Source organism: Thalassophryne amazonica, chromosome 9 (assembly GCF_902500255.1).
Source record: "Thalassophryne amazonica chromosome 9, fThaAma1.1, whole genome shotgun sequence".
Taxonomy (NCBI): Eukaryota; Metazoa; Chordata; class Actinopteri; order Batrachoidiformes; family Batrachoididae; genus Thalassophryne; species Thalassophryne amazonica.
The window spans coordinates 10,281,343-10,305,073 of record NC_047111.1 but is presented as its reverse complement, the minus strand read 5'-3'; the positions used below and the strand labels follow the sequence as shown (position 1 = coordinate 10,305,073).

General features: G+C 46.4%; 1 protein-coding gene across 1 annotated transcript in view; it reads left to right on the top strand.

The window, feature by feature from the left end:
• The window catches only part of LOC117517273 (platelet-derived growth factor receptor beta-like), a 153,734-nt gene that overhangs the window by 20,930 nt on the left and 109,073 nt on the right, over window positions 1–23,731 (top strand). Inside the window, exon 2 of the mRNA XM_034178225.1 lies at window positions 21,767–21,829. Coding sequence (XP_034034116.1) covers window positions 21,778–21,829 — 52 coding nt within the window. The 5' untranslated portion in view covers window positions 21,767–21,777. The remainder of the gene's footprint in view (window positions 1–21,766; window positions 21,830–23,731) is intronic.

Sequence of the window (23,731 nt, the reverse complement as noted above, 5' to 3'; positions counted from 1 at the left end):
ACCCCCGGCCCTTACGACGGACGTCCAGGAGCCTGCAGAATGTCCAAGCAGGCTCCCCGTCGATGAGCCGGGCAGGAGGCGGCGTAGGTCCAGGTGCACAGAGGGGCGAGGTGTGGTGTGTCTTGATACGGGACACGTGGAATACAGGGTGGATCCGCAGTGAAGCTGGGAGTTGGAGCTTCACTGTGGCCGGGTTGATGATTTTGAGGATTGTGAATGGTCCGATGTATCTGTCTTTCAACTTGGGGGAGTCCACACAGAGGGGGATGTCCTTTGTTGAGAGCCACACCTCCTGCCCGGGCTGGTATGTGGGGGCTGGGGAATGCCGGCGGTCCGCATGGGTCTTGGCCCTCGCCCGGGCCTTCAACAGGGCAGAGCGGGCGGCCCGCCACACCTGGCGGCACCTCCTGAGGTGGGCCTGGACCGAGGGCACACCGACCTCTTCCTCCTCCAGCGGGAACAATGGGGGCTGGTACCCCAAACATGCCTCAAAAGGGGAGAGGCCAGTAGCAGACGAAACTTGGCTATTATGGGCATACTTGATCCAGGCCAGATGGTGACTCCAGGCCGCCGGGTGCGCGGAGGTGACGCATCGAAGGGTCTGCTCCAGCTCCTGGTTGGCCCGCTCTGCCTGGCCGTTTGTCTGGGGGTGGTACCTGGACGAGAGACTCACAGTGGCCCCCAGCTCCTTACAGAAACTCTTCCACACCTGCGAAGAGAACTGGGGACCACGATCTGAAACGATGTCCGATGGTATCCCATGCAGCCGCATGACGTGGTGGACCAGGAGGTCTGCCATCTCCTGGGCCGTCGGGAGCTTCGGGAGGGCCACGAAGTGGGCCGCCTTGGAGAACCGGTCCACTATCGTGAGAATTACGGTGTTGCCCTGGGACGGCGGGAAGCCCGTGATGAAGTACAGGCCGATGTGAGACCAGGGGCGATGAGGCACCGGCAGGGGTTGGAGGAGACCCGAAGTCCTCCGATGGTCTGCCTTGCCCCTGGCGCAGATGGTACAGGCCTGGACGTAGTCCCGGACGTCGGTTTCCAGGGATGCCCACCAGAAGCGCTGCTGGACTACTGCCACGGTCCTACGCACTCCGGGATGACAGGACAGCTTGGACCCGTGACAGAAGTCCAATACGGCATCTCTTGCCTCTGGTGGGACGTACAGTCTGTTCTTGGGGCCGGTCCCCGGTCCGGGCTCCTTGTCAGGGCCTCCCGGACGGTCTTCTCCACGTTCCAGGTGAGGGTGGCCACGACAGTGGACTCGGGGATGATGGTCTCGGTGGGGTTCGACAGCCCCGCTTTGGCTTCTTCTTCGTGCACCCGGGACAATGCATCTGATTTTTGGTTCTTGGTCCCGGGGCGGTACGTGATCTGGAAGTCAAAGCGCCCGAAGAACAGAGACCAGCGGGCTTGCCTGGGGTTCAGCCGCTTGGCGGTCTGGATGTACTCCAGGTTCCGATGGTCCGTGAAAACCGTGAAGGGCAACGATGCCCCCTCCAGCAGGTGTCTCCACTCTTCAAGAGCCTCCTTCACCACGAGGAGCCCCCGATTGCCGACGTCATAGTTCTGTTCAGCTGGGGTCAACCTGCGGGAAAAAAAGGCACAAGGATGGAGAACTTTATCAGCCTCCACGCTCTGGGACAGCACGGCTCCTATCCCTGAGTCAGAGGCGTCCACTTCTACTATGTACTGGCGATCAGGATCAGGCTGCACCAGAACTGGTGCAGTCGAGAACCGGCGTTTCAACTCCTGGAACGCGGCTTCGCACCGATCCGACCAGGCGAAGGGGACCTTGGTGGAGGTCAGGGCAGTCAGGGGGCTAACTACCTGACTGTAACCTTTAATGAACCTCCTGTAGAAATTTGCAAAGCCGAGGAACTGCTGTAGTTTCCTGCGGCTTGTTGGTTGGGGCCAATCTCTCACCGCCTCAACCTTGGCCGGATCAGGGGCGACGGAGTTGGAGGAGATGATGAACCCCAGGAAGGACAAAGAAGTGCGGTGGAACTCGCACTTCTCGCCCTTCACAAACAGCCGGTTCTCCAACAACCGCTGTAGGACCTGATGTCCATGCTGGACATGGGTCTCCGGGTCCGGGGAGAAGATGAGTATATCGTCCAGATATACGAAGATGAACTGATGCAGGAAGTCCCGCAAGACGTCATTTACCAAAGCTTGGAACGTCGCGGGGGCGTTAGTGAGGCCGAACGGCATGACCAGGTACTCAAAGTGACCTAACGGGGTGTTGAATGCCGTCTTCCATTCGTCTCCCTTCCGGATCCGAACCAGGTGGTACGCATTTCTAAGATCCAATTTCGTGAAAATTTGGGCTCCATGCAGGGGCGTGAACACTGAATCCAACAGAGGTAACGGGTATCGGTTGCGAACCGTGATCTCGTTCAGCCCTCTGTAATCAATGCATGGACGGAGTCCGCCGTCCTTTTTACCCACAAAAAAAAAACCAGCACCCATCGGAGAGGTGGAGTTCCGGATCAGCCCGGCAGCTAAGGAGTCCCGGATGTAGGTCTCCATTGATTCGCGTTCCGGACGTGAGAGGTTGTACAACCTACTGGACGGGTACTCAGCGCCTGGGACCAAATCGATGGCACAATCGTACGGTCGGTGCGGGGGAAGAGTGAGCACCAGATCTTTGCTGAAAACGTCAGCAAGATCATGGTACTCCTTTGGCACCACCGATAGATTGGGGGGGACTTTGACCTCCTCATTAGCCGTCGTGCCGGGAGGAACCGAGGATCCTAAACACTCCCGGTGGCAGGTTTCGCTCCACTGCGTCACAACCCCGGATGGCCAATCTATCCGGGGATTGTGCTTCACCATCCATGGAAATCCCAAAATCACTCGGGAGGTAGAAGGTGTTACATGGAACACGATCTCCTCCCTGTGATTCCCAGACACAACCAAACTCACTGGTTGTGTCTGATGTGTGATTAATGGAAGCAGGGTGCCATCTAGTGCTCGCACCTGCAATGGTGCCGGCAGAGCCACCAGGGGGAGCCCTACTTCCTTTGCCCATCTCCTATCCAACAGATTCCCTTCCGACCCCGTGTCTACCAGTGCTGGGGCGTGAAGGGTTAAATCCCCACAAAGGATTGTTACTGGGATTCGTGCAGATTTGCGGGGTTTCCCCGCGTGCGTGTTATGGCCCACCCTTAGCCCAGTTTCTAAGGACGGGCGTTGTAGTTTTGACCGTTTGGGCAGTCCTTCTGCCGGTGCTCACAAGAGCCCCAGATAAAACACTCCCCGCGGGCCAGCCTCCTTTGTCTAATGTTTGTTTTCACTTTGGCCCTGCTCGTGTCCATAGCCTCCTCAGCAGGGGGAGCTGTAGCCACACGGAGCTCTCTGGCAGTGAAGCGTGGGGACGACGTCACCTTTTCGGAACCGGAAGGGGGAGGGACGGCTCGTGCCCGGTCACGCCCCCCGGCCTGCTCCCGACGATGCTCGTTTAAATGGATGTCTAAGCGTATAACTAAATTGACAAGCCCGTCAAAATTCCGCGGTTCCTCCTTAGCCAGTAGGTGCTCCTTCAGGACGGGGGACAGTCCATTTACGAAGGCGGCGCGGAGCGCAACGTTATTCCAGCCGGACCTCGCTGCCGCGTTGCGGAAGTCGACTGCATACTCGGCTGCGCTACGGCGCCCCTGTCTCATAGACAGCAGCACGTTCGAAGCGGTCTCGCCTCTGTTGGGATGGTCAAACACTTGTTTGAACTCCCGTACAAACCCAGTATAAGACGTTAGGAGCCGTGAATTCTGCTCCCAAAGCGCCGTAGCCCAGGCGCGTGCCTCTCCTCGAAGCAGATTTATAACATAAGCCACCCGGCTGGCGTCTGACGCGTACATGACAGGGCGCTGTGAAAAGACGAGCGAACACTGCATGAGGAAGTCTGCGCACGTCTCAACACAGCCCCCGTACGGTTCCGGAGGGCTTATGTATGCTTCAGGGGACGGTGGGGGGGGGGTCGTTGAACGACCAGTGGAACGTCTGATACAGGCCCAGGACCAGCCAGAGGAGTGGCTGCAGCAGTGCCCTGATCGCGCGCTTCCACCCTGGTGGTGAGAGCCTCCATCCTCCGGTTAAGGAGGACATTCTGCTTACTAAATCTAACTGAGCCGTGAAGGCGGTTAAGATCTGCTGCAGCTCACTCAACACGCCTCCTGCTGATGCCTGCACTCCTGGCTCTTCCATTGGCCGTTCAAGCTCGGGTTGACGTCCCTCGGAATCCATGACGATGGCCGAGAAATCCTGTTGGGAAGGTGTCGTAGCACGGACCCACAACAGGGGGCGCAAATGAACGGACAATGAGTAAGCCAAAAAGTAACAATTTAATGTTGTGATAATACACAACTGAATGTACAGAAATTTGCACAGTCAATAAACACCAGGTGATGTGTGGGCAGGCTCGAAGATAGAAGACCCCTGACGAGAGAGAAGCCGCGTCCCACACGGCTTCCACCACCAACGGTCTGAAGAACACCGGAGCCGCCAAGTCCCGAGTCTCCAGGTGGCCTCTGTCTTCGGCTGTCGACCCTGGTACTGCTGGCAGAAAGCAGAGATAAGATGTATGAGTGTGAGTTCGCACACTCAGTAATTCACAGTCCATACACAGTTAGGAGGGAGCTCCTCCACCTCCAATCACACACTCGCACAGCTCCTGGTTTAACCACTTATCTGGGTTGGGATGTGAGGCGAAGCCGTCGCTGTCACACCAAACGCCAATCCCTCAGACAAGGAAACACTCCAGGAAAACGGCTGTAACAGAAGTTCAGGTTAAACACACAAAGTGTCTGTCAGCAGAGAAATTACCTTTTTATGGTAGTCGATTTCTCGGCGGGGAGGTGGAGTTGCAGTCCGGCTTAAGTAGTGGTGAAGATGAGTGACAGCTGGTGTGATGAGTGACAGCTGTCACTTCCTCTGGGTCTGGCGCCCTCTCGTGCTTGGAGCCCGCACTCCAAGCAGGGCGCCCTCTGGTGGTAGTGGGCCAGCAGTACCTCCTCTTCAGCGGCCCACATAACAGAAACTACAGTTGTTATTAGCAATTTCATTGTCTAAAACGATCACACCACATGAAATTAAGCTCAGCGCTGCTCTGGCTCCAGGCTCGAAGCCTGGAGAAAAAGGCGAACAGCGCTTTCTTTGCAGTAACGCTGTGGCCACCAATCGTGCTCCATAACAGTCCCGCAAAGGCGGGATTTGTATTGATTATTATGTAGTATAATCAGGAAAGTGTTATTTATGTAACATATGCATTGATTTGTATAATGGCACTGTTTATCATGTTGATCATCTTCATTTTTATGTGGATTCCAGCGCTGGTTCATTTTGGTGTATAATTTACAACACCTCTCGACCTGGTGTATATTTTCAGCGCAGCGTACGCCAACAACCACATTGATAAATGCCAAGTAACGCAGCCGTTTTGGCGTACACCCCATATACGCTCAAATATCGCCGTACGCAACGTTGATACATGAGGCCCAATGTCTCTAATGTGGAGATCAAAGTACAACGTAGGATCAAAAATTACTCCAAGGTTCCTCACTTTATCCATATGATGTATAACACATGAACCTAAGCTAAGTGCTAACTGATCAATTTGATGCCGATACCTCGCTGGACCAAGAACCATAACTTCAGTCTTATCAGAATTTAAAAGTAGGAAGTTACTAGTCTAGTAACTAGGACATTACTAGACTAGTTACTTGCATCACTTACAATTTGGCCAAGCACCTCAAGTAGATTTTGGCTCCTCTAGTGGGTAACTGAGACCACCATGTGGAGAACACACAAGATTTTGTGAACAAGATCAAGGACCTTCAGCTGGAGGCAGATGAAACTATGGTGTCATTCAGTGTGACATCGTTGTTCACCTGCATCCCCTTTGCTGAGGTCATCACAACTGTGAGGCAGAGGCTACTGGAGGATGCATTTCTATGTGAAAGGACCAGATTTACACCAGACCACATCTGCCAACTCTTGGAGATCTGTCTCAACACCACATATTTCCTGTTGAGGGGGAATTACTACAGGCAGATCCATGGTTGTGAGATGGGGTCTCCGTTATCCCCCATTGTGGCCAATCTGTACATGGAGCTAGTGGAGAAGAGAGCCTTGGCGTTGTTTACGGGCATCTCTCCCAGTCACTATTTCAGATATGTCGATGACACATGGGTTGAAATCAAGCAACAGGAAGTGGAGTCTTTTACAGAGCACTTCAACTCGGTGGACTCCAATATCAAGTTCACACTTGAGCATGCCAGAAACAACCATTTAGCCTTCTTGGACTGTGATGTTACGATTGGAGAGAACAGGCAGCTCCAGATAGCGGTTTACATAAAACCCACTCACACTGACCAATATCTGCTCTTTGGCTCAAACCACCCCCTTGAACACAAGCTCGGGGTGAGCAGGACACTTCAACACAGAGCCCTACAGGTGCCCACAACTACAGAGGGAAGGGCTAAAGAACAACAACATGCCCGGAAAGCCCTCACAATATGTGGGTACCCACGATGGTCCCTGGATAAAGTGCAGAAGTCCCAAGAAGCCAAGAAGAAGAGTGAGTTATTTATTTAGCAGGAGTAGGGGAAAAACTACAGAGGATTTTTAGACAGCACAAAATCCCAGTTTACTTTAAAACTGTTAACACCTTGAGACAGAAATTAGTTCACTCTAAGGACAGGATCCCTAGTTACAAACAGACCAATGTAGTGTATTCTATCAAATGTCAGGAAAACTGTAACGAACACTACATAGGTGAGACTTAGCAGCCGTTGCACAAACGCTACACCAGCACTGCCGGTGAACCTCAGTCTGCAGTTCATCTAAACCTTAAAGACACCAACCACACGTTTGAAGACAAGGAAGTTAAAATCTTAGCAAGAGAAAAGAAATGGTTTGAGAGGGGAGTGAAGGAAGCATTGTATGTTAAACAGTTGAAACCCAGCCTTAACTGGGGAGGGGGTCTGAGACACGTTTTGTCCCCTGTTTACAATGGGGTACTCAGGTCAAAGCAGTTCCAGTCTTTTGTTCATGGTAATGCATCATTCACATCGTCAGGAGAGGCGTCAGTCCCATTGTTAGGAGGGAGGGTGCTAACTAGAGCACAATAGGTGCTAATTAGAGCAATTGTTTAGTCACTAGCCAATAGCAGTCTGCCTCTCAGTAGGAGGGCTGTGGCTAGGTTTAAAACCCCAGCTTTTGTGGCTTCTGTTATTCTTCTCTACAAGAGTCAAGACAGAAGTCAAACTACCAGAGCAAGAATTTTAGCTGAGGAAGCTTCTGTGATTAGAAGCGAAACGCCCTCTCGTCAAGTAACCCAGTCCAGTCGAACATTCAAGCTTCTCTACTATAAAATCCAAGTAGAAAAAAATTTGTTTTTTTTTTGACTGTGAAAACCACAAACTTGTTTAAGAAACCATTTTCATAACTTCAAATGTAAATATAAATTGTAAATTTCAAAAACATATGTACCAATGTAGCAAAAAAACAAAGATAAATACAATACATACATAAATACAATACATAAACACAGGAAACGCTTCAGGCATTTTTTGTACAATTATTTACAAAACAGTCAGATTTCACAATAAGATTTAGAATTTCAAAAACATGTACAAATATAGTGCAGGAAATGCTAATGCTAAACTATTTAGAAAACAATCAGATGTCAAAATAAGATTTAGAATGTAAATATAAATGGTAAATTTCAAAAACATATGTATAGTGTAGTACAGGACATGCTAAACTGTTTGTGCCACTCAAAAAAAAACAAACAAATCCTGTCCAACACAGCACAGGGGGCACATCGCAGGCCTGGCACTTCCACGGTGAGTTACTCCTCTTGTTGTCCACCTGAAGGCACCGTTAGCACCTCAATCTGCTTTTTGTGGCTTTTTGGTGAGGATCTGTGCCTGTCACAATTGGCACAAGAAAGTGGGTCTGGTTCCTGTGCTGTGGGACACCTGTCTTGTCTGTGCCACACAGTTGACACACCAGCTGGGCTGCACTTGCTTGAAACTGCTGATCTCACGATGCAAGATGAATGCATTTGTGGCTGCAATGTCAAGGAAGTGCAGCAACACTGTCCTGTACCAGCGTGCAGTTTTCCGATGGGTGGAGTAGTACTGGATGAGCTGGTCAACTGCACCCATGATTTTATTATAAGCCAACACTGGGGTAGGACAGAGAATGTCTCTCACCGTCCAGCGTCCATCCTTCACCCTTCTCCACACTGTCTCGCCCAAAAACACACAATGGATGGTGGAGCACACAGACACCTCCCGTGTGTCCATCCACTTTACAAAAACCAGAGGCCCCTCTCTTATCCATCTTATAGATCCTCTTTCAGATTTTTTTTTTGTGAGAGCATTTGCCCTCCCTCTGGGGCATCCTCATCTGTTCTCCCTGTATGTGCCACCTGCCCCAAACTTCATGTTAGCCAGGTTCATGAACAGTTTGGGACTTGTGTAAAAATTGTCCACATAAATGTGGTACCCAGTACCACAGATCAGATTCATGACCACATCGTACGGCAGCCCATGCTCAGTCTTGCCAGTGTAAATTGGTGATCTTGAGTGTGTAGCCATTACTTGAAACACACACACACACACACACACACACACACACACACACACACACACACACACACACACACACACACACACACACACACACACACACACACACACACACACATCTTCAACTGCTAGTCCAGTTAAGGGTCGCTGGGGGCTGGAGCCTATCCCAGCAGTCATAGAGCATGAGGTGGGGTACACCCAGAACGGGATGCCAGTCTGTCGCAGGGCCACAAGCAGACAAACAAACACAGACACACCCAAACGCACACCTACGGACAATCTAAAGATTCAAATCCACCTAACCCGCATGTTTGTGGATGTGGGAGGACAACCTGGTCTCACGGCAAGTCGTGTTTCAGCAGCACGAAATATACATTAATCTACCGATTCGTGATATTGTGACAAAAAGCACCTCATTTTCGTCATGGTAGCACGAATTAATTGTAATTTATTCCGTGATGGCTGTACGAAATTAAAAGTGCAGTGCCGGGGGGGGGGGGGGGGGGGGGGGTGGTTGGGGTGGTTATGGTTAGGGTGGGGGAAAGAGTAAGATTAAGTTATGGTTAAGGTTAGGGTCGGGGGTAGGAGTCGGGTTAGGAATAGTGAGTTTAAAAATCCCCGTCATGAAAATTTGACTCATTTTGTCGCGGGAGCATGAAAAAAAATGTGAGACTAGGCTGGGGAGGAAACCGGAGCACCCAGAGGAAACCCATGCAAACTCGGGGAGAACATGCAAAGTCCACTCAGAAAGGCCACAGGTGGGAATTGAACCCATGACCTTCTTGCTGTGAGGCAACAGTGCTAACCACTAAGTCACCGTGCTGCCCATACTTGAAACAGCCAACACAAAAAGTTTTATGCCCCATTTTCTTGGCTTTCCTTCAAATATTGAGTCATTCCAGTTTTTGCCTTTGTCACCACCATCCTTTCATCTACTGCCAGCTCCCTCCTCGGGTGGTAATAAGCCTGGCAGGCACAGAGGATGTCATCATAAAGAGGCCTGACTCGAAACAGTTTGTCATGACCTGCTGTTCCAGAATATCGATCTAAATCTGTCTCTGGACATTACTTTCGCTGGAAAGGGCAAAGACAAAATATGACTTTGTTTCCAGTAGTCCATGGCGACTTGGCAGTGACACCAACGACATGTATATCAGATGTCCAAAAAAATATGTACAGATCTTCCATTTCAATGTCTGTCCAGTTGTATTTTTTTCCCTAATGCCTTTTTTTTTTTTTTTTTTTTTTTTTTTTTTGCAGCAATTTATTGGTGTTTGTGCAAATTGTTCTAAAAGTTGCAAAAAAATAAAAACAAAAGAAAAAGGTCTTTTGGACTTTGGGTGGAAAGTGTAACAACCTGGACTCCTGGTGTTCTCCGAGGCTGGAATCTGCTTACTACTGGACCAGTGTCTGTATCCTCCTCTGTGTTCCAGCAGTCAGTGTTGGGGCGTGTCTCTGCTGTGTGTCTGAGCAGAGATCTGGATCTGGAAACAGAAGCACAAGTTCCGACCCTCTGTTCAGATCTCCGTGCGCACATTGGTGGATCCACCTGCTTTGGTTGCTCCTCCAGAACAGAAGAGGGATCATCTCTTTCATGACCTGAATCCTCACTGTCTGTTTCAGACTCTGACGACTGTGCGCTCCGTCTTCCTACAGTTCAAAAAAAAAAAAAAAAAGAAGCGCTTGCTCCACATTCATAAAATGCCTAATTTTTACAAACAAACAAACAAAAAAGCACTAACCACACACGCTTTCCACCAGTAATAAAGAGAAGATGCGCATTTTCCATCTGTTCAAAGTGCTTTACAATTATGCCTCACATTCACCCTGATGACAGGCTGCTGCCATACAAGGTACTCACTACACACCGGGAGCCATAGTGATTTTCCAGTCAGGCAGGGATTTGAACCCATGATCTTCTGGACTCAAGCCCAACACCTTAACCACTAGACCCCTGTGAATCATCTGCATAAAAATGAAAAGAAATGTTATACTTTCTGATGATGTCTCCTAACGAGAGCATATACAGGGAAAAGAGGACCCAAGATGGACCTCTGAGGGACCCCATAGCAGACAGCAGCAGAAGATGAGTAAAACTGACTAATAGACTAAAGAAATGTCCTATGCTTCAGATCAGAGCAGAACCAAAGTAGTGCTGTCCCCGTAATATCAGTCCGCTGTTCAAGGCAATCGAGGACAAACTTGTGATCTACAGTGTCCAAGGTGGCAAAGGCTGTGAGTACTGATGGAGCACTGAGTACTACTGATAGAGTACTGAAGGAGCACTGAGTACTACTGATAGAGTACTGAAGGAGCACTGAGTACTACTGCTAGAGTACTGATGGAGCACTTAGTACTACTGATAGAGTATTGTTGGAGCACTGAGTACTACTGATAGAGTACTGAAGGAGCACTGAGTACTACTGATAGAGTACTGACGGAGCACTGAGTACTACTGCTAGAGTACTGATGGAGCACTGAGTACTACTGATAGAGTATTATTGGAGCACTGAGTACTACTGATAGAGTACTGATGGAGCACTGAGTACTACTGATAGAGTACTGTTGGCGCACTGAGTACTACTGATAGAGTACTGATGGAGCACTGAGTACTACTGATAGAGTACTGAAGGAGCACTGAGTACTGCTAGGGGAGGTGAGGGTCTCGGGTTAAGTGTTGGGCTTGAGACTAAAGGATCCTCGGTTCAAATCCCCGCCTGACTGGAAAATCACTAAGGGCCCTTGGGCAAGGTCTTTAATCCCCTAGTTGCTCCTTGTGTGTAGTGAGAACCTTGTATGGCAGCAGCCTGACATTGGGGTGAATGTGAGGCATTATTGTAAAGCACTTTGAACATCTGGTGCAGATGGAAAAGCGCGATATAAATGCAGTCCATTTACTATATATTGACTGATAGAGTACTGAAGGAGTATTGATGAGTACTGAGGGAACATTGGGAGAACTCTGGCTCTGGTCCTGAACTGGTGAGCTGCTCTGTGGACTGAAGCTGAATGATGGAGAAGATTCAAACACATCGATTCATTCATCAGCTTTGTCAAAGATTCAGTCATTCGGTCATGGCAGACTGTCCACAGGAGGGCGCTCACAACTGAATCCAAACCGCATCACTGATCATGAATGCCATCGATCCTCCTGGTGGTGCATGTACACACACACACACACACACACCTGGTTGGATTTGTCAGGACTGAGGACTCTGTGAAAGACAGAAAATTGGTTATGATGTCACAGAGAGTTAGTGACATCACAGCTATCTGATTGGTTGTTTTCTTGAGAACATGAAATCAGTAAAGGTGTAAACAGTTGTTTTTTTTCCTTTTGCGTTTCTAATTTGTTTTTATATTTCACTGTCTATGTCGAACAGGTTTTTCTTTCCTTCCATCTCGTTTCATTGCGCCCACAGGAAATACCTTCCTGTTTGTTTTCTTACTCTTCCTCTGTGGTTGACTGACATTCCAGAGTGCCCGGGCTCCACAGGGACCCGCTCTGACTGGATCACTGGCCTCAGTCATATTTTCCTCTGGAAGAAAAATTCCAGAATCCTGCAGAAAGAGAGCGGCCTGTGTTCAGAAGAGATCGGCCTTTCAGACTGGAAAAACCTTCAGATGCGTGAAAGTGTGTGTGTTTGTGTGGAACCCCACAGAGACTGTGGACCGCGTCCAGGATAGGGTGTCCATTTCCATAACAACGAAAAGAAGCACATTTTTCAAGACTGAACACAATCCAGATAAAAACTGGAAAATAACATTAAACCTGCAACATAAGCTGACTCTGGTGTACTGAACAAAGAGGTAAATGTCTGTTTTGGATATTTTAGGTCTTTCCTGGCTGCCTCCAAGAGTTTTTGGTCCATGTATGTGCCCTGTGAAGTTGACACAAATCTGCAGCTCTGCGTCGACACTGTCCACATGCAGACGATTTGCCTCATTTCTCCGTGCTGAGGTCATCATTGAGAAGACACGTGAAGGGAGGTGATGGTCTAGTGATTAAGCTGTTGGGCTTGAGTCCAGAAGATCATGGGTTCAAATCCCTTCCTGACTGGAAAATCACTAAGGGCCCTTGGGCAAAGTCTTTAATCCCCTAGTTGTTCCTGGTGTGTAGTGAGCACCTTGTATGGCAGCAGCCTGACATCGGGGTGAATGTGAGGCATTATTGTAAAGCACTTTGAACTTCTGATGCAGATGGAAAAGCCCTATATAAATGCAGTCCATTTACCATTTACACGTTCTGTATGTGCGTTACTGGACGGAATGGAGAAGATGTAGACGCTGACCTTCCTCAGGTTAACATGTGGGACGTCTGCTTTGGAAAACAGCTTCAGATATCTCTCCTCACTGTGACAACCTTCCATTTATGAAGAGCTGAGAATCTAATATCTCAGAGAGTCCATCCATATCAACATGTTTAGTCTGCAGGCCTGGACTGCATCACTGTGCTCTTCAGAAGACACTTGTGAGGCTGATCTTTGACACTTTGCTCTTCTCAGAGAAGTCATAACTATCACTCACATATTTCTTTGCTCTTTCACAGAACAGAATGAAATCAGCCTCATGTTTCTTTCCCAAATCAGGACTTAGCTGTTTAAGTTTGTTGTTCACAGCAAAGCCAAAAAAAAAAACAAAAAACTGTCCTCCAGCCTCCGATCAAGTTTCCTTTCAGTTCAGTGGTCACTTTAACCACAGAGGTTACGCTGAATGATTTGACCTCAAGTGCTTCAATGCAGCCTGAGATCACCTTCAGAATGTGACTGAGGAAGAACATCTCAGATACTTCAGTACAGTTCTTCTGCAAAACACTTCGACAAAATCTTGGGCCATTCTTCCTCACCAAGGCTCTGAAAACAGCTGCTCAGTTGCTTCCGGTACTTCAGCGTTCGCTGGATAGATGGCAGCAGAGAATCAATCAATCAATCAATATTATTTACATAGCGCTAAATCACAACAAACAGTTGCCCCAAGCGCTTTATATTGTAAGGCAAGGCCATACAATAATTACGTAAAAACCCCAATGGTCAAAACGACCCCCTGTGAGCAAGCACTTGGCGACAGTGGGAAGGAAAAACTCCCTTTTAACAGGAAGAAACCTCCAGCAGAACCAAGCTCAGGGAGGGGCCGTCTTCTGCTGGGACTGGTTGGGGCTGAGGGGAGAGAGTCAGGAAAAAGACATGCTGTGGAGGGGAGCAGAGATCAATCACTAATGATTAAATGCAGAGTGGTGCATACAGAGCAAAAAGAGAAAGAAACACTCAGTGCATCATGGGAACCCCCCAGCAGTCTAAGTCTATAGCAGCATAACTAAGGGATGGTTCAGGGTCACCTGATCCAGCCCTAACTATAAGCTTTAGCAAAAAGGAAAGTTTCAAGCCTAATCTTAAAAGTAGAGAGGTTGTCTGTCTTCCTGATCCGAATTGGGAGCTGGTTCCACAGGAGAGGAGCCTGAAAGCTGAAGGCTCTGCCTCCCATTCTACTCTTACAAACCCTAGGAACTACAAGTAAGCCTGCAGTCTGAGAGTGAAGCGCTCTATTGGGGTGATATGGTACTATGAGGTCCCTAAGATAAGATGGGACCTGATTATTCAAAACCTTATAAGTAAGAAGAAGAATTTTAAATTCTATTCTAGAATTAACAGGAAGCCAATGAAGAGAGGCCAATATGGGTGAGATATGCTCTCTCCTAGTCCCCGTTAGTACTCTAGCTGCAGCATTTTGAATTAACTGAAGGCTTTTCAGGGAACTTTTAGGACAACCTGATAATAATGAATTACAATAGTCCAGCCTAGAGGAAATAAATGCATGAATTAGTTTTTCAGCATCACTCTGAGACAAGACCTTTCTAATTTTAGAGATATTGCGTAAATGCAAGAAAGCAGTCCTACATATTTGTTTAATATGTGCTTTGAATGACATATCCTGATCAAAAATGACTCCAAGATTTCTCACAGTATTACTAGAGGTCAGGGTAATGCCATCCAGAGTAAGGATCTGGTTAGACACCATGTTTCTAAGATTTGTGGGGCCAAGTACAATAACTTCAGTTTTATCTGAGTTTAAAAGCAGGAAATTAGAGGTCATCCATGTCTTTAAGTCTGTAAGACAATCCTGCAGTTTAGCTAATTGGTGTGTGTCCTCTGGCTTCATGGATAGATAAAGCTGGGAATCATCTGCGTAACAATGAAAATTTAAGCAATGCCATCTAATAATACTGCCTAAGGGAAACGTATAAAGTGAATAAAATCGGTCCTAGCACAGAACCTTGTGGAACTCCATAATTAACCTTAGTCTGTGAAGAAGATTCCCCATTTACATGAACAAATTGTAATCTATTAGATAAATATGATTCAAACCACCGCAGCGCAGTGCCTTTAATACCTATGGCATGCTCTAATCTCTGTAATAAAATTTTATGGTCAACAGTATCAAAAGCAGCACTGAGGTCTAACAGAACAAGCACAGAGATGAGTCCACTGTCTGAGGCCATAAGAAGATAATTTGTAACCTTGACTAATGCTGTTTCTGTACTATGATGAATTCTAAAACCTGACTGAAACTCTTCAAATAGACCATTCCTCTGCAGATGATCAGTTAGCTGTTTTACAACTACCCTTTCAAGAATTTTTGAGAGAAAAGGAAGGTTGGAGATTGGCCTATAATTAGCTAAGATAGCTGGGTCAAGTGATGGCTTTTTAAGTAATGGTTTAATTACTGCCACCTTAAAAGCCTGTGGTACATAGCCAACTAACAAAGATAGATTGATCATATTTAAGATCGAAGCATTAAATAATGGTAGGGCTTCCTTGAGCAGCCTGGTAGGAATGGGGTCTAATAGACATGTTGATGGTTTGGATGAAGTAACTAATGAAAATAACTCAGACAGAACAATCTGAGAGAAAGAGTCTAACCAAATACCGGCATCACTGAAAGCAGCCAAAGATAACGATACGTCTTTGGGATGGTTATGAGTAATTTTTTCTCTAATAGTTAAAATTTTATTAGCAAAGAAAGTCATGAAGTCATTACTAGTTAATGGGGTTAACTAGTTACCACTGCTGGGTAGTCCATCAGAGTAAATGTAAATGTTATTAAGAACTGATCAGACAGAAGGGAGTTTTCAGGGAATACTGTTAAGTCTTCAATTTCCATACCATAAGTCAGAACAAGATCTAAGATATGATTAAAGTGGTGGGTGGACTCATTTACATTTTGAGCAAAGCCAATTGAGTCTAATAATAGATTAAATGCAGTGTTGAGGCTGTCATTCTCAGCATCTGTGTGGATGTTAAAATCACCCACTATAATTATCTTATCTGAGCTAAGCACTGAGTCAGACAAAAGTTCTGAAAATTCACAGAGAAACTCACAGTAACGACCAGGTGGACGATAGATAATAACAAATAAAACTGGTTTTTGGGACTTCCAATTTGGATGGACAAGACTAAGAGTCAAGCTTTCAAATGAATTAATTGAATTCAATGAAGTCTTTGCTTTCAGTATTTCAGTGGTTTGTTACCGCTGCAGGTGGAATGGGTGTGTTCACGTCACCTGGCACCGCCTGACGTTAACCACATGGCTGATTTGGATCCGTTGGATCTGTTGACCAAAAGAATAACAGATGTTTATTTGACACCGTTTTCATCCAATAATCTGGTAGAAAGGGGATGTGTAACTGCATGTAACCTGTTTGTTATTTATTGTTTATTGATTTATTTAGACCTATTTAGTTTGTCATTATATACAATTAGATGAAATACAAAAATAGTGATTATCTGAAAAGGACAAATGAGCGTCCAGCTCGAGGCGGCGCCGGACGGAGGACAGACCTTTTTATAACCGGACTGTCCAACTTAAATCTGGATCTGTGGCCACCGTAGTCCAGGAGGAGGGTCCCATTCAGCCTCCTGCTAAACAGGCTGGGGCGGAGCTTCCATGTGTCATGTGACCACACAGTAAATTTTGCAGAGTAAATTTGACTCTTCTGGGATAACATTTGGTCCCAGTCCAAATAACTCAACACAGTGTAAAATCAACTCTTATTGCAGTAGAAACAATTGAATTGACAAGAGGGTGTCGCCAACCGAACGGTCCCCAGTAAAAATCTGTCCCCCCTGCCATCACTGTGCATGTGACCGCGGTTCACCGATTATCACCTGGTTTCTGCTTCAAACTGCCTCCAGTCATCATCTGTCTCAGTGACAGATATCTGAAACCTTTGTACAACAGTCATTTATAGATAAATAATGAGATAAATAATGATAAATTCAGCATTATTTCATCATAAAAGACAGAGGAAGCAATAAGAGCACTGTGTCTACACGAGCTGTTAGCTGATGAGTTCACTGAACATCGTCATTTCAAGGCGTTACCCATTATCACCTCGTTTCTGCTTCAAACTGACTTTAGAATGATTTAAGAGGTTTTACTTTGTCATCTGATGGTTAATCACATTAATCCATTTGATCACTTTGGGTGAAAAGAGTCAGACTCAGAGAGTCAGACTCAGACAAGCTGCTGTGGTCATAAATGATACATGCGCAGTGGAGGTAGGGGGACCGATTTTTAGGGGGGCCATTCGGTCGACGAGACCGGTAGAGCTGATTTCACTCTATAACAGAGTGTATTTTACTCTGTTTAGACTGGGACCAAATGTTATCTCAGCACAGTACATTTTAAGCAGCAAAATGTGCTGTGCAGCTGCTTTATTACAGTCTGTTAAAAAAGCTTTCTTTATGGAAAAAGGTTCTTTAATCCAAAAGTTTAAAAAAAAAAAACAAACAAACCAGAAACCAGTATAAATAGTAAGTAAGCCCCTTTGGCTGCTCCCTTGTTTGCACTCGGGGTTGCCACAGCAAATCCAAGGTGGATCAGCATGTTGAATTGGCAAAAGTTTTACGTCAGATGCCCTTCCTGACACGACTCCACATTACATGGAGAAATGTGGCAGGGGTGGGATTTGAACCCAGTACCTTCTGCACTGAAACCAAGCGCATTAACCACTTGGCCACCACCCCCACAGAAACCAGTTTAAACATGACCACCACCCCCGCAGAAACCAGTATAAATAGTAAATAAATAAAATACAGATGCATCACATTCATATTAAAAAATGCTTGCATAAGTCCAATAAGTTGAATATCACTGTGTTGATATAAATAATACATAAAAGGGGGACACAATACAGAACCCCGTGGTTAAATAAGCCTGGTTAAATAAAAAAAGTCACTCATGGGATTCGAGCCCGCACACTCTGATTACCAGATGGAAACTTTACCACTGTGCTACAATCATTGTCTTGTAACAGGAGCGTGAAATGGCTAAAATCAACAAGCAAATAAATGTATTTTCTCAAAAAGGAAAAAAAAGCTCTGTGATAACTGACCAAACAGTGTTTCTTACGCCGTATTTCTGCTGATACGTGACTGAAAGAGGCATATTTGTCGCACTGTTGGCTTGTCCTGGTCCTACGGCGCACCGCTCATGGCCCTCACGGCCCGAGATGCGTGTCCTGTCAAATGTGACATTCAGATCGCCTGCTGTGTGTCCAAACAGACTGATGGTCCGTTTCTCCTCCCATCGCAAAAGCGATATATGTCTTTATGTATTTCCACACAAGCACACACACGTGTGTGTCCATCAAAACACGGGACGTGTGCTGCATCTGTGAGGTGTGGAGAGCAGTTGGGGCCCAAAGCTGGTCAGCATAAAGGCAAAGTCAGCAGAATGTCACCAACACCAGACATACTTCATACGCCAATGGCTGTTACATTGTTCCGAGCACCGCTACAAACATTCACATGCGAGGCAGGGCTCCTCCCCTGACAGTGCGAGCTATTAATTCCTCTCCAGCATCTCTCTTCCCAAACACCTGACTGACACACACACACACACACCAGGGCCAGCGAACGAACAGCAAACTGCCCCTCCAGCCAAAGGCTCTGACGTCATGAGCACCACCACACAACACATGACCTGTACTCACGGAAACGGTAGGATTCTCCTCTGCCGCTGCTGCATCCCCACATGGCTCCACATCTTACCAAACTCCAGCGTCTCTTATAGGCCATCAAGTGCCACGCCCCAGGTGCGCTGATTGCAGGTCAACACATTAACAAAAGTCAGGTGCTTCTGGGGTTGTCATGACAACCACTGAGGAGTCAAAACTCACAACAAATGAAGCAAAATATACAAACACAGCAACAACAAAAAAGGAAATGTGCAAACAAAAATAAAGCCTTCCCCATGGCCAGTGTTCTGTCGAGATGGGGTGCGTCATCGAGATGAGGTTCCTTGCGTAACTGCATGTGTGCACTGAAAAAATTACTTGACGACGTTCGCTTATTTTGATGGGCAAGTAAATGTATAAATTGTTCATCCAAACGTAGTAATGTATAAAATCTAGTCACTATAAATCTCTAAGTATTTTTAACCTGGAGTTAGCTTATTTCGACAGGCAAAATATACATATACGAGGTCTGTCCGTAAAGTATAGGTCCTTTTTATTTTTTTCAAAAACTATATGGATTTCATTCATATGTTTTTACGTCAGACATGCTTGAACCCTCGTGCGCATGCGTGAGTTTTTCCACGCCTGTCGGTGACGTCATTCGCCTGTGAGCACTCCTTGTGGGAGGAGTCGTCCAGCCCCTCGTCGGAATTCCTTTGTCTGAGAAGTTGCTGAGAGACTGGCGCTTTGTTTGATCAAAATTTTTTCTAAACCTGTGAGACACATCGAAGTGGACATGGTTCGAAAAATTAAGCTGGTTTTCAGTGAAAATTTTAACAGCTGATGAGAGATTTTGAGGTGATTCTGTCGCTTTAAGGACTTCCCACGGTGCGAGACGTCGTGCAGCGCTCTCAGGCAGTGTCATCAGCCTGTTTCAAGCTTAAAACCTCCACATTTCATGCTCTGTTGATCCAGGACGTCGTGAGAGAACAGAGAAGTTTCAGAAGAAGTCGGTTTCAGCATTTTATCCGGATATTCCACTGTTAAAGGAGATTTTTTTAATGAAAGACGTGCGGGCGGATTGCAGCGTCGGCTCGCAGCCGCCGCGACGCTCCATCACAGGAAAAACACCTCTGCTGGAAGCCTTAAGGACAAGTTGGAACATCTCCAGCTGATAAACAGTTTCTCATATACTCACTCCACTGAAAGCCATCAAAAGCCAACTGGATTTTAACAAATGGTTATCAACACGGAGGTGTTTTTCCTGTGCCGCCGCGCCGCGTCGGCTGCTTCCCGACTCGCAGACCCGTCCGCACGTCTTTCATTAAAAAAATCTCCTTTAACAGTGGAATATCCGGATAAAATGCTGAAACCGACTTCTTCTGAAACGTCTCTGTTCTCTCACGACGTCCTGGATCAATAGAGCCTGAAATGTGGAGGTTTTAAGCTTGAAACAGGCTGATGACGCTGCCTGAGAGCGCTGCACGACATCTCGCACCGTGAAAAGTCCTTAAAGCGACAGAATCACCTCAAAATCTCTCATCAGCTGTTAAAATTTTCACTGAAAACCAGCTTAATTTTTCGAACCATGTCCACTTCGATGTGTCTCACAGGTTTAGAAAACATTTTGATCAAACAAAGCGCCAGTCTCTCAGCAACTTCTCAGACAAAGGAATTCCGACGAGGGGCTGGACGACTCCTCCCACAAGGAGTGCTCACAGGCGAATGACGTCACCGACAGGCGTGGAAAAACTCACGCATGCGCACGAGGGTTCAAGCATGTCTGACGTAAAAACATATGAATGAAATCCATATAGTTTTTAAAAAAAATAAAAAGGACCTATACTTTACGGACTGCCCTCGTACATACATTTATGCTCCTAACATAAAATACAGAAAATGTTTTACTTACTAGGCTATAAATACACTGAATACAATTAATAATAAAAAAAACTTGGGTAGAGGAACAAAAAAAACAAAAAATACGCATGCACAGTTGCATGTCGAGCGAGTTACATCATCTCCACATATGCACTTGCGTGAGGCACCTCTTCTTGACGGGTGACATCTTCAAGTCTGGGGTAGAGTGGTGTGCGCATGCATGCGCAGTAGTATGACTCACCTCATCTTGACGGGACACCAGATCACAAGCGCGCAAAACACACGCACACGTGGGCAAAGCCAACACTCTGGCACATCGCATGTGCACTCAGCAACTTCGCAGTCGTGGGGCACTTAGCCACATTTCACTGTCAGCATGACAGTGATCGTCTGCTGACTGTTTTTGTAATGGTTGAGTGCGACTGGCCACACATTTTCTAAGTGCAATGTGAGCGGTGTTAGATGTTCGTGTGTGTCACCTGGAATTTGGCCGACACCTGCCGCGAGACGGTTCAATGGGCTCTCACAGTGCACACTCTATCTTTCAGCTGCTGGTGTGCTCAAATAGTTGTAGCAACAGGTGTACGAGACGTTGGAGGCAGCTACGATTTTACACATTTTGCACATGATTCCTGCTTCTTGTGCACTTTATGCGCAAATTGACCAAAGTCGCACTGTGTGTGAGGGGGCCCTAAAGGACGCTTTTGGTTCCCTGAAGTCGTCTGTAGGTGAGGGATGGATACAAGAAAAAGAACGTGACATTCTCATACGTCAGTAAATTTGTCCACATAGGACAGAGAGGTGTGAGGGAAGCCACCAAGACACAGACAGATGTGAAGTGTTCCAGGCTTCAGCAAGCTGGTCAGTGTCGTGTCAGACATTTTTCAGAACAAAACAGGAACTTGATGGAACAATAAAAATGTAAAGTGTGAGGTGTACTTTGGACCATGACAGAGCAACCTACCATTTCACATAAAACAGTTGGGTGTGGCTACATGTCAAGCTTTCTGCAAGAAGCCACGCCCACTGGTGAAGCCAGTGACTTCACAAACATTATTTTCTTCCTGAAGACACAAGGCTGCTGTACAATGATGATTCCTCATGGTGGCACTGTCAACCATAGTCTGTATGTCTCTGCACATCACAGAGATGGATGCTGATGGTTTTCCAGTTTTCAGGGCCTTTTTTAGTGTTTGGGGTTGGAGGTAGAAAAGTGGAAGAGCTGCAGAGAGTCATGAAGGGAACTTAATTCTGATAAAACAAGCTTTTTCTCACTGATCAGACACATGAACTTTGAACTTGTAATCTCTCACCTCTCATCCTTGATCAGATGCAGCAGCCATGATGGCGTCCATCAGAGTGCCAGGTCTGACCATGCTGTGTTTACTGTCCGGTGAGTAAAACCATGTTCAATCAATCAATCAATCAATCAACTTTTTTTTTATATAGCGCCAAATCACAACAAACAGTTGCCCCAAGGCGCTCTACACTGCAAGGCAAGGCCATACAATAATTATGAAAAACCCCAACGGTCAAAATGACCCCCTGTGAGCAAGCACCTGGCCACAGTGGGAAGGAAAAACTCCCCCCCAACAGGAAGAAACCTCCAGCAGAACCAGGCCCAGGGAGGAGCAGTCCTCCGCTGAGACTGGCCGGGGCCGAGGGAAAGAACCAGGAAAAAGACACGCTGTGGAAGGGGGCAGAGATCGATCACTAATGATCAAATGCGGAGTGATGCATACAGAGCAAAAAGAGAAAGAAACAGTGCATCATGGGAACCCCCCCACAGTCTACGTCTAAAGCAGCATAACCAAGGGATAGTCCAGGGTCACCTGATCCAGCCCTAACTATAAGCCTTAGCGAAAAGGAACGTTTTAAGCCTAATCTTAAAAGTAGAGAGGGTATCTGTCTCCCTGATCTGAATTGGGAGCTGGTTCCACAGGAGAGGAGCCTGAAAGCTGAAGGCTCTGCCTCCCATTCTACTCTTACAAACCCTAGGAACTACAAGTAAGCCTGCAGTCTGAGAGCGAAGCGCTCTAATGGGGTAATATGGTACTACGAGGTCCCTAAGATAAGATGGGACCTGATTATTCAAAACCTTATAAGTAAGAAGAAGAATTTTAAATTCTATTCTAGAATTAACAGGAAGCCAATGAAGAGAGGCCAACACGGGTGAGATATGCTCTCTCCTGCCAGTCCCCGTCAGTACTCTAGCTGCAGCATTTTGAACTAACTGAAGGCTTTTTAGGGAACTTTTAGGACAACCTGATAATAATGAATTACAATAGTCCAGCCTAGAGGAAATAAATGCATGAATTAGTTTTTCAGCATCACTCTGAGACAAGACCTTTCTGATTTTAGAGATATTGCGTAAATGCAAAAAGGCAGTCCTACATATTTGTTTAATATGCGCTTTGAATGACATATCCTGATCAAAAATGACTCCAAGATTTCTCACAGTATTACTAGAGGTCAGGGAAATGCCATCCAGAGTAAAGATCTGGTTAGAGACCATGCTTCTAAGATTTGTGGGGCCAAGTACAATAACTTCAGTTTTATCTGAGTTTAAAAGCAGGAAATTAGAGGTCATCCATGTCTTTATGTCTGTAAGACAATCCTGCAGTTTAGCTAATTGGTGTGTGTCCTCTGGTTTCATGGATAGATAAAGCTGGGTATCATCTGCGTAACAATGAAAATTTAAGCAATACCGTCTAATAATACTGCCTAAGGGAAGCATGTATAAAGTGAATAAAATTGGTCCTAGCACAGAACCTTGTGGAACTCCATAATTAACTTTAGTCCGTGAAGAAGATTCCCCATTTACATGAACAAACTGTAATCTATTAGACAAATATGATTCAAACCACCGCAGCGCAGTGCCCTTAATACCTATGACATGCTCTAATCTCTGTAATAGAATTTTATGGTCAACAGTATCAAAAGCAGCACTGAGGTCCAACAGAACAAGCACAGAGATAAGTCCACTGTCCGAAGCCATAAGAAGATCATTTGTAACCTTCACTAATGCTGTTTCTGTACTATGATGAATTCTAAAACCTGACTGAACCTCTTCAAATAGACCATTCCTCTGCAGGTGATCAGTTAGCTGCTTTACAACTACCCTCTCAAGAATCTTTGAGAGAAAAGGAAGGTTGGAGATTGGCCTATAATTAGCTAAAATAGCTGGGTCAAGTGATGGCTTTTTAAGTAATGGTTTAATTACTGACACCTTAAAAGCCTGTGGTACATAGCCAACTAACAAAGATAAGGTGATCATATTTAAGATTGAAGCATT